The sequence below is a fragment of the Crinia signifera genome, chromosome 6 (genome assembly GCF_055691185.1).
Source record: "Crinia signifera chromosome 6, ASM5569118v1, whole genome shotgun sequence".
Lineage (NCBI taxonomy): Eukaryota > Metazoa > Chordata > Amphibia > Anura > Myobatrachidae > Crinia > Crinia signifera.
The window spans coordinates 1,906,157-1,918,415 of NC_139222.1; the positions used below are offsets into that span (position 1 = coordinate 1,906,157).

A 12,259-nucleotide genomic window follows, 5' to 3' on the forward strand; every position below is an offset into this window, starting at 1 on the left:
CTTCAAGAACAGTTAAGGGATATTTATCTTTCAACTAGTCATTCCTAACGGATTACAAATCTACAGTGCAGATCTATTCCCAGGGAGTAACTCTAACAAAGAAACTAAAAGCGCTTATTGTTTTCTTGCAAGACAGAGACTAGTGTACACTCGTTAATATATATATATATTATTGCGCAATAATAAGTAACAAGTATTACAGTAATTAGCCATTGTATTCAATATGTACTAATTTTGTGAAAAGTAACAGTTACTTTATTGGTTTTAGAATCAGAAGGTAGGGTGGTCTAACGTTTCAGTTTTAGGGCCTTTGGCGAGAGACAAAATAATCGGATTGCAGTCACCGGCTACTGTTCCAGTTTAATAAAATATAATTGCAGTTGTGAAAGTGATTTGATGTTTGATGCATATCATCTATGTGCTGTTTATCTTTATATTTGCTATTCCTGGAATAAATTGTTTAAATCTTACAACCGATTGGAAGTTCTGTGTCATCTTCAATCCGAACCTGTAAAGAAAAGAATACTTACCTGAAAGGAAGAAAGAAAGGTACCAGAGTAACAAAACCAAGTTTCAGGATATTACACATCTATATGTCACATAAGGATTAGCCTGGTTGGTATATCTATGGAGTCCGCACACGGTACAGCCCCGCCCATATCTATCTACATGACGACACACTGAGGATTGTGGGTAATTCAGTGTTCCGGATGTACAGCCGCGCACGGGGACGCCGTACCCACCGGCAGCCAATCTGCAGCGCGGCCCCGCCTACCACACCTCAGGTGACCCGCAAACACCGGAAGTCGGGTGGAACGCAAAGACCGGAAGCGGCGAATCACTGCTTCCGGCAGATGCAGCTCCTTGTTCTATGCAGGTAACATCCCCTGTCCATGTATACTGTGTGTATCCCCTGTGTATACTGTATATATATATATATATATATATATATATATATCCTCTGTATACTGTGTATGTTACTCCTGTATACTCTATATACATCCCCTCCACACTGTGTAATGTCTGTATCATATCCCCTGTACAGTGTGTGTGTGTGTCTGTGTCTGTGTCAGTGTCTGTGTCATATATATACTCTGTGTATCCCCTGTATACTATATATATCTCCTGTACACTGTGTGTATATATATATATATATCTCCATATCCTCTGTATACTGTGTGTATCCCCTGTATGTCCGACTAAGTCAACGACGAAACGCATAGGGGCGTGGCCTGATTGACGTAACCGCGAGACTACAGCGATCGCGGTGCCATGAACTGCGCCGGACACTGAGGCAAGCCATTGATTGGAGGGATCCGTGAGTGCACTGAGGAGCCGGTGGTCTCTAGACTTAGCAGAGGTATCAGCTCACTGCTAATGAAACTTGTGCTACACGCATCGTACTGCTGATTTTAGCCATGATCATGCACTATTAGGCGCCCCTTGCTGCGGGTCCCGTGGGAATTAGGACAGAAAAGAGGGACAAGAGACTGTGGATTTACCAATCTGTTTGATTGTGGATTAAACAGGTGTCCGCGCACCTATATTGTTCTATCTATCTATCTATCTATCTATCTATCTATCTATCTATCTATCTATATATGTGGAAGAACACAAAGACTGATCTTTTTATTTGGTCCCATAAGTGGATTATGGTGCAATTTTATCTCCTTTAAGTCGATCCCACGGATTTAGCAGGAATACTTAGGACGAAACAGGAGAAAGCGCAAATGAATTAAGTGTATTAGTAATTTTCTGTAATAAAAAGATTCACATACATCTCAGTAATATAAATCAGCTTCCCAGCAACGAGTATCGGCATCCAACCGTCCTGTAGAGCGTCAGCCGCCAGACCTTGGTCCACATCAGAGAGATGTCACTGTAAGCCACGCCCAACGCGTTCCGTCATCTATTGGACCTCGTCAGGGGGTGTGTCCATCATTGCCTGGATGATCTTTATATACCCCAACTCATTAGACCCAATCTGATCCAGCTTCGTAAGGCCGGTTTCACACACTCCGGCTCCTGCCGGACGGTGAAATCCCGCACGGCCAGGGAGCCGTGCCGCACACAGTACTTTATCATGGAGGGGATGGCCATAGCCCGGCAACCGTCCCTTCCAGTGGCGGGATCCGGCTGCAGCCGTGCGGCCGGGCTGTGGCCGTCTCGTGTGAATGGACACAATAGTGTCCATTCACAACTCATGTGTGCGGCATGGCTTCCTGGCAGTGCGGGGTTTCACCGTCCGGCAGGAGCCGGAGTGTGTGAAACCGGCCTATGAGTGATTGATCTGAGTCTCATGGAGAGCTGGCTACGGATTCATTTACACATATCACAAATCACTAAATAAACATGCATGCATATATATGACAGAAAATACATCAATACAAAGAGAATATACAATAATATCATATCAAATATCAAGTAAAAAACATGAAAAATATACATAAAAAAGGGGGAAAAATAAGTCGATATCTAAATATTTGTTCACCTTTTTTATGTATATACTTTTTATGTTTTTTACTTGCAGATATATGAGAGTATATATTGTGTGTGTGTGTGTGTGTGTGTGTGTACGAAACAGTGGCACTCTGAAGACTGATCAGCGTCTTAGAATAGTTTTTAGTGCACAATAACAAGTCTCAGGCACCTCAGTTTTGGGTTCGCACACGCCCCCTTTTTTTCAAGGTGAGAGAACTATGTATTTGTCTTTTGCAATGGCAAAGCTCCATTACTTGTAGGAACGACCAGGACTTACAGAGAGATAAAGGAACGCCTGACACGGATACTTTATCCCTCTCCTAGCTGTTTGTATTCTATTTCTTTCCAGGCATATAAGGAACCAGAACTTGTATCTCGCTGAGGATGGACAAGACCAGGACGGACAAGATGGAACAGATATTACACCTCACTCTGGAGATCATCTACCTGCTGACCGGGGAGGTGACATCACTTATATCTATAGTAATAATACAGGGATGTGACAGTGACATCACTTGTATCTATAGTTATACAGGGATGTGACCATGGAGGTGACAGTGACATCACTTATATCTATAGTAATAATACAGGGAGATGACTGGGGAGGTGACAGTGACATCACTGATATCTATAGTAATAATACAGGGACGTGACCGGGGAGGTGACAGTGACATCACTTATATCTATAGTAATAATACAGGGAAGTGACCGGAGAGGTGACAGTGACATCACTGATATCTATAGTAATAATACAGGGATGTGACCGTGGAGGTGACAGTGACATCATTATATCTATAGTAATAATACAGGGAGGTGACCGGGGAGGTGACATCACTTATATCCATAGTAATAATACAGGGAGGTGACAGTGACATCACTTATATCTATAGTTATAATACAGGGAGGTGACAGTGACATCACTTATATCTATAGTAATAATACAGGGAGGTGACCGGTGAGGTGACAGTGACATCACTTATATATATATAGTAATAATACAGGGAGGTGACAGTGACATCACTTATATCTATAGTAATAATACAGGGACGTGACCGGGGAGGTGACAGTGACATCACTTATATCTATAGTAATAATACAGGGAAGTGACCGGAGAGGTGACAGTGACATCACTGATATCTATAGTAATAATACAGGGATGTGACCGTGGAGGTGACAGTGACATCATTATATCTATAGTAATAATACAGGGAGGTGACCGGGGAGGTGACATCACTTATATCCATAGTAATAATACAGGGAGGTGACAGTGACATCACTTATATCTATAGTTATAATACAGGGAGGTGACAGTGACATCACTTATATCTATAGTAATAATACAGGGAGGTGACCGGTGAGGTGACAGTGACATCACTTATATATATAGTAATAATACAGGGAGGTGACAGTGACATCACTTATATCTATAGTTATAATACAGGGAGGTGACAGTGACATCACTTACATCTATAGTAATAATACAGGGACGTTACCGGGGAGGTGACAGTGACATCACTTATATCTATAGTAATAATACAAGGAGGTGACAGGTTGGAGACCATCTATAGCCATGGTCTCCATCCTGTAGCTTGCGAGCTACCAGTAGCTACTAGTCATAGTTTGGGTAGCTCGTCTAGCTACAGTACTGCTGTCAGCTGGGATTAAGGACCTGTATCCGGGAGCCACCACAAGGCAGGAAGCGAGAACCCGGTAGCCACCGGCAGCTGCAGAGGGATCCAGTGTCATTGTCCCATAGCAGACCGGAGGCTGCTCCGGGGACCCAGGAAGATGCAGACCACCGGTAGCCACTGGTGGGTGACAGCAGAACAGAGATAAGTGGGAAGGTAGTTGGGAGTCACTGCGGGATGGAGAGGGGAACCGTTGGAAGTCGGCCAGGCAGAAATTAGCACTAAAAACATTTTTAGCAGCTCTTCAAGCGGTTTCATTTTACTCGAGTAGCTCCCACCCCAAATACGGTTGGCGACCACTGATCAATAGTAACCTACCAAGCCGAAGGAGGATCTCATCTACTTCTTAATCTTCGCCTCAGTCCAATCAGTGGTGGGCTAGGGGGCTCTGCAGGAGAACTGTACTGGTCTGGCTTAGTGTTTGACCACGCTTCCACCATACCTTAGATGACCAAGCAGAGCAATAGTGGGAGCGCTCCACCTGACCAGGGGAAGAGATGGATATACTGATCTCCTATCGGCAGTGAGGAGAGTGGACACGTGTGTGTGACTACTCGTTGAGTGGCGGAGGCAGGCTGCAGATGCTGGAGACAAGCAGCTGATCCGCCGGAATGTATAGGTGAGGTAGAGGAGGTTCCTGTGGGTTATATGGGGAGATGACACCCTAAGCTGGTAGGGAAGGAGAGCCACGCTGTAGCCACAATGCCGTGTTTCGGGACTCGTGAGGCTCCCACGGAACCAGAGCACAAGGCTGCCTTTGTCTTGTACTACTGCCGCTGACACCTAGTGGTGGAGGTAGCAGGTGGCTCAGGGTTGATATGGCCGATGGGATCAGACCGCCCACTGGAAGTCCATTAGGATGAACTGATTGGTGCAGGAGGTTGGTGGTGGCAAGGAGTTAACTGATGCTGCTTTCACACCACACAACCTGCTCAGACCCGCCATTTACAATGTTCCCTATAACTGGTCAGAGCGAGTTACAACCCATTTCCCACCGCACGTAAATCGCGGCTCTCCGGCAGGTGTGCGGTGTGAAAGCAGCTGGAGAACAGGACACACAGTAGCTATGAGACAGGCTGCTGGTGTCACCTCTGAGAATACAGCAGCATCCCTGGCATGGCTACAGGCAGGTGGCACTACCCGCACGCTGCCCTGCTCACTACAGATCCCAGATGCACTTATAACGCTCCGTGCATATGTAAGGAGCAGGTCCTGCTCCTATAATATACCCGGAGCTGGACCGATAGTGCTCACTGCTGCCTGGGTACCATTTCAGACCCATTCAGACTGCAAGAAAACTGAAGCCGGTAGGACCCTGTTGCTTTTTACCTTTTTAAAATACAGGTTATTTTAAAAAGGTAAATTCACTCTGCCCCTTACAGACCGCACATGTTACCGCACATATAACCGCACATATTACCGCTCTGAAACGGTGAAAAAACAGCAGAATACCAGGTAATAAGTGCAGTCTGAAAGGGGCCGGAGTGAGCAACATGCGGTTACTGACCATGAAAGAGAATCCTTAGGTCTGGTATAGTGAGAGGTGTGGTATGGGGTTCCAGCAGTCAGACTCAGACAGCATGGCAAGCGCAAAAAAAGCCCCTTGTGCTACGCTCGCCACCTATTCTATTCTCCCTCTATGGGGATCGTGGACCCCCACAAGGGAAAATAGTGGGTGGCCATTGGGCACCCGGCTGTCGGAGTTTTGACAGTCGGGATCCCGACGTCGGGTAGATGACTGTTGGGACCGCGTCCGGCACCCATAGTAAGAGGGTGGTTCTCATCTATGGTTAACCTATCAGGTTAATGATATGGTGGCTCAAGGTCATCCGATCAAGTGTACAGGATATATATATATATATATATATATATATATATATATATATATTAGTGGTAGTATCTGTAATATAGACAATTCTTGTATATTTCCCAATTAGTGTTTTAAAATAAGAAGTTCAGATATATTTAGATCTTACATGTAACTTTTTACTGATATTTCACTACACAGAAGACATCCAGTGACTGTGAGACACCCAGCAGCCATCACCGTGTGTCAGGAGGACTGAGCAGCACTCAGAGCCCCATCACGGTGCCTCCACCTCACTCACTGATACATGAGAGGCACAATGACCAGAAGATCCTGGAACTCACCAACAAGATCATTCAGCTGCTGACCGGAGAGGTGACTGCTGGGAATGGGACGTTATACAGTAACACCGGGGGATGTGACCAGAGAGGTGACTGCTGGGAATGGGACATTATACAGTAACACCGGGGGATGTGACCGGAGAGGTGACTGCTGGGAATGGGATGTTATACAGTAACACCGGGGGATGTGACCGGAGAGGTGACTGCTGGGAATGGGACGTTATACAGTAACACCAGGGGGATGTGACCAGAGAGGTGACTGCTGGGAATGGGGCATTATACAGTAACACCGGGGGGATGTGACCGGAGGGGTGACTGTTGGGAATGGGACGTTATACAGTAACACCGGGGATAAGACCAGAGAGGTGACTGCTGGGAATGGGACGTTATACAGTAACATTGGGGGATGTGACCAGAGAGGTGACTGCTGGGAATGGGACGTTATACAGTAACACCGGGGGATATGACCGGAGAGGTGACTGCTGGGAATGGGACGTTATACAGTAACACTGGGGGATGTTACCGGAGAGGTGACTGCTGGGAATGGGAGGTGACCGGAGAGGTGACTGGTGGGAATGGGGCGTTATACAGTAACACCGGGGGATGTGACCGGAGAGGTGACTGCTGGGAATGGGACGTTATACAGTAACACCGGGGGATGTGACCGGAGAGGTGACTGCTGGGAATGGGACGTTATACAGTAACAACGGGGGATGTGACCGGAGAGGTGACTGCTGGGAATGGGACGTTATACAGTAACAACGGGGGATGTGACCAGAGAGGTGACCGCTGGGAATGGGACATTATACAGTAACACCGGGGATGTGACCGGAGAGGTGACTCCTGGGAATGGGAGGTGACCGGAGAGGTGAATGCTGGGAATGGGACTTTATACGGTAACACCGGGGGATGTGACAGGAGAGGTGACTGCTGGGAATGGGACGTTATACGGTAACACAGGGGCATGTGGCCGGAGAGGTGACTGCTGGGAGTGGGACGTTATACAGTAACACCGGGGGATGTGACCAGAGAGGTGACTGCTGGGAATGGGACGTTATACAGTAACACCGGGGGATGTGACCGGAGAGATGACTGCTGGGAGTGGGACGTTATACAGTAACACGGGGGGATGTGACCGGAGAGGTGACTGCTAGGAGTGGGACGTTATACAGTAACACCGGGGGATGTGACCGGAGAGGTGACTGCTGGGAATGGGATGTTATACAGTAACACCGGGGGATGTGACCAGAGAGGTGACTGCTGGGAATGGGACGTTATACAGTAACACCGGGGGATGTGACCGGAGAGGTGACTGCTCGGAATGGGATGTTATACAGTAACACCGGTGATGTGACCGGAGAGGTGACTGCTGGGAATGGGGCGTTATACAGTAACACCGGGGGATGTGACCGGAGAGGTGACTGCTGGGAATGGGACGTTATACAGTAACAACGGGGGATGTGACCAGAGAGGTGACCGCTGGGAATGGGACATTATACAGTAACACCGGGGATGTGACCGGAGAGGTGACTGCTGGGAATGGGAGGTGACCGGAGAGGTGAATGCTGGGAATGGGACTTTATACGGTAACACCGGGGGATGTGACAGGAGAGGTGACTGCTGGGAATGGGGCGTTATACAGTAACAACGGGGGATGTGACCAGAGAGGTGACCGCTGGGAATGGGACATTATACAGTAACACCGGGGATGTGACCGGAGAGGTGACTGCTGGGAATGGGAGGTGACCGGAGAGGTGAATGCTGGGAATGGGACTTTATACGGTAACACCGGGGGATGTGACAGGAGAGGTGACTGCTGGGAATGGGACGTTATACGGTAACACCGGGGCATGTGGCCGGAGAGGTGACTGCTGGGAGTGGGACGTTATACAGTAACACCGGGGGATGTGACCGGAGAGGTGACTGCTGGGAATGGGATGTTATACAGTAACACCGGTGATGTGACCGGAGAGGTGACTGCTGGGAATGGGATGTTATACAGTAACAACGGGGGATGTGACCAGAGAGGTGACCGCTGGGAATGGGACATTATACAGTAACACCGGGGATGTGACCGGAGAGGTGACTGCTGGGAATGGGAGGTGACCGGAGAGGTGAATGCTGGGAATGGGACTTTATACGGTAACACCGGGGGATGTGACAGGAGAGGTGACTGCTGGGAATGGGACGTTATACGGTAACACCGGGGCATGTGGCCGGAGAGGTGACTGCTGGGAGTGGGACGTTATACAGTAACACCGGGGGATGTGACCAGAGAGGTGACTGCTGGGAATGGGACGTTATACAGTAACACCGGGGGATGTGACCGGAGAGATGACTGCTGGGAGTGGGACGTTATACAGTAACACGGGGGGATGTGACCGGAGAGGTGACTGCTAGGAGTGGGACGTTATACAGTAACACCGGGGGATGTGACCGGAGAGGTGACTGCTGGGAATGGGATGTTATACAGTAACACCGGGGGATGTGACCGGAGAGGTGACTGCTGGGAATGGGACGTTATACAGTAACACCGGGGATGTGACCGGAGAGGTGACTGCTGGGAATGGGGCGTTATACAGTAACACCGGGGATGTGACCGGAGAGGTGACTGCTGGGAATGGGACGTTATACAGTAACACCGGGGATGTGACCGGAGAGGTGACTGCTGGGAATGGGACGTTATACAGTAACACCGGGGGATGTGACCGGAGAGGTGACTGCTGGGAATGGGACGTTATACAGTAACACGGGGGGATGTGACCGGAGAGGTGACTGCTGGGAATGGGACGTTATACAGTAACACGGGGGGATGTGACCAGAGAGGTGACTGCTGGGAATGGGACGTTATACAATAACACCGGGGGATGTGACCGGAGAGGTGACTGCTGGGAATGGGACATTATACAGTAACACCGGGATGTGACCGGAGAGGTGACTGCTGGGAATGGGACGTTACACAGTAACACCGGTGATATGACCGGAGAGGTGACTGCTGGGAATGGGATGTTCTACAGTAACACCGGTGATGTGACCGGAGAGGTGACTGCTGGGAATGGGACATTATACAGTAACACCGGGATGTGACCGGAGAGGTGACTGCTGGGAATGGGACGTTATACAGTAACACCGGGGATGTGACCGGAGAGGTGACTGCTGGGAATGGGACGTTACACAGTAACACCGGTGATATGACCGGAGAGGTGACTGCTGGGAATGGGATGTTCTACAGTAACACCGGTGATGTGACCGGAGAGGTGACTGCTGGGAATGGGACATTATACAGTAACACCGGGATGTGACCGGAGAGGTGACTGCTGGGAATGGGACGTTATACAGTAACACCGGGGATGTGACAGGAGAGGTGACTGCTGGGAATGGGATGTTATACAGTAACACCGGGGATGTGACCGGAGAGGTGACTGCTGGGAATGGGACGTTACACAGTAACACCGGTGATGTGACCGGAGAGGTGACTGCTGGGAATGGGATGTTATACAGTAACACCGGGGATGTGACCGGAGAGGTGACTGCTGGGAATGGGACGTTACACAGTAACACCGGTGATGTGACCGGAGAGGTGACTGCTGGGAATGGGACGTTACACAGTAACACCGGTGATATGACCGGAGAGGTGACTGCTGGGAATGGGATGTTCTACAGTAACACCGGTGATGTGACCGGAGAGGTGACTGCTGGGAATGGGATGTTATACAGTAACACCGGGGGATGTGACCAGAGAGGTGACTGCTGGGAATGGGACGTTATACAGTAACACCGGTGATATGACCGGAGAGGTGACTGCTGGGAATGGGATGTTATACAGTAACACCGGGGGATGTGACTGGAGAGGTGACTGCTGGGAATGGGACATTATACAGTAACACCGGGGGATGTGACCGGAGAGGTGACTGCTGGGAATGGGACATTATACAGTAACACCGGGGGATGTGACCGGAGAGGTGACTGCTGGGAATGGGACATTATACAGTAACACCGGGGGATGTGACCGGAGAGGTGACTGCTGGGAATGGGACATTATACAGTAACACCGGGGGATGTGACCGGAGAGGTGACTGCTGGGAATGGGACGTTATACAGTAACACCAGGGGATGTGACCGGAGAGGTGACTGCTGGGAATGGGACGTTATACAGTAACATCGGGGGATGTGACCGGAGAGGTGACTGCTGGGAATGGGGCGTTATACAGTAACACTGGGGGATGTGACCGGAGAGGTGACTGCTGGGAATGGGACGTTATACATTAACACTGGGGGATGTGACCGGAGAGGTGATTGCTGGGAATGGGACGTTATACAGTAACACCGGGGGATGTGACCGGAGAGGTGACTGCTGGGAATGTGACGTTATACAGTAACACCGGGGGATGTGGCCGGAGAGGTGACTGCTGGGAATGGGACGTTATACAGTAACACCGGGGGATGTGACCGGAGAGGTGACTGCTGGGAATGGGACGTTATACAGTAACACCGGGGATGTGACCGGAGAGGTGACTGCTGGGAATGGGACATTATACAGTAACACCGGGGGATGTGACAGGAGAGGTGACTGCTGGGAATGGGACGTTATACAGTAACACCGGGGGATGTGACCGGAGAAGTGACTGCTGGGAATGGGACGTTATACAGTAACACCGGGGGATGTGACCGGAGTGGTGACTGCTGGGAATGGGACGTTATACAGTAACACCGGGGGATGTGACAGGAGAGGTGACTGCTGGGAATGGGATGTTATACAGTAACACCGGTGATATGACCGGAGAGGTGACTGGATGTGACCGGAGAGGTGACTGCTGGGAATGTGACGTTATACAGTAACACCGGGGGATGTGGCCGGAGAGGTGACTGCTGGGAATGGGACGTTATACAGTAACACCGGGGGATGTGACCGGAGAGGTGACTGGTGGGAATGGGACGTTATACAGTAACACCGGGGGATGTGACAGGAGAGGTGACTGCTGGGAATTGGACGTTATACAGTAACACCGGGGGATGTGACCGGAGAGGTGACTGCTGGGAATTGGACGTTATGCAGTAACACCGGGGGATGTGACAGGAGAGGTGACTGCTGGGAATGGGACGTTATACAGTAACACCGGGGGATGTGACCGGAGAGGTGACTGCTGGGAATGGGACGTTATACAGTAACACCGGGGGATGTGACCGGAGAGGTGACTGCTGGGAATGGGATGTTATACAGTAACACCGGGGGATGTGACCGGAGAGGTGACTGCTGGGAATGGGACGTTATACAGTAACACCGGGGGATGTGACCGGAGTGGTGACTGCTGGGAATGGGATGTTATACAGTAACACCGGGGGATGTGACGGAAGAGGTGACTGCTGGGAATGGGACGTTATACAGTAACACTGGGGGATGTGACCGGAGAGGTGACTGCTGGGAATGGGACGTTATACAGTAACACCGGGGGATGTGACCGGAGAGGTGACTGCTGGGAATGCGACGTTATACAGTAACACCGGGGAATGTGACCGGAGAGGTGACTGCTGGGATTGCGACGTTATACAGTAACACCGGGGAATGTGACCGGAGAGGTGACTGCTGGGAATGGGACATTATACAGTAACACCGGGGGATGTGACAGGAGAGGTGACTGCTGGGAATGGGACGTTATACAGTAACACCGGGGATGTGTCTGGGTGATCACTGTATCATTATGTGTGTCAGGTGCCTATAAGGTGTCAGGATGTCACTGTCTATCTCTCCATGCAGGAGGGTGAGTATATAGAGGAACACAGGGGTCTGTACAAGGACGTGATGATGGAGAATCACCGACCCCTCACATCACTGGGTAAGGAGACATTTATTGTACAGGAGAGAGCAGGTATGGGGGTCCCCTATATACACCCAGCATCTGATCATCACATATATACAATGTCCTCAGTCACTGTGTGTCTCC

The 12,259-nt window shown here is 49.8% G+C and overlaps 3 protein-coding genes across 6 annotated transcripts in view; 2 read left to right on the forward strand and 1 right to left on the reverse strand.

Moving 5' to 3' along the window:
• The window catches only part of LOC146009797 (uncharacterized), a 928,908-nt gene that overhangs the window by 106,067 nt on the left and 810,582 nt on the right, over window positions 1–12,259 (reverse strand). The gene's annotated exons all lie outside the window — the stretch shown is intronic.
• LOC146009800 (uncharacterized) overlaps window positions 1–12,259 on the forward strand; it is a 185,381-nt gene that overhangs the window by 66,633 nt on the left and 106,489 nt on the right. The window lies entirely within an intron of this gene.
• The window catches only part of LOC146009825 (uncharacterized), a 66,168-nt gene continuing 65,951 nt past the window's right edge, over window positions 12,043–12,259 (forward strand). For both annotated transcript variants that reach the window (XM_083150338.1, XM_083150339.1), the window contains exon 1: window positions 12,043–12,151. In XM_083150338.1, coding sequence (XP_083006464.1) covers window positions 12,067–12,151 — 85 coding nt within the window. In that variant the 5' untranslated portion in view covers window positions 12,043–12,066. The remainder of the gene's footprint in view (window positions 12,152–12,259) is intronic.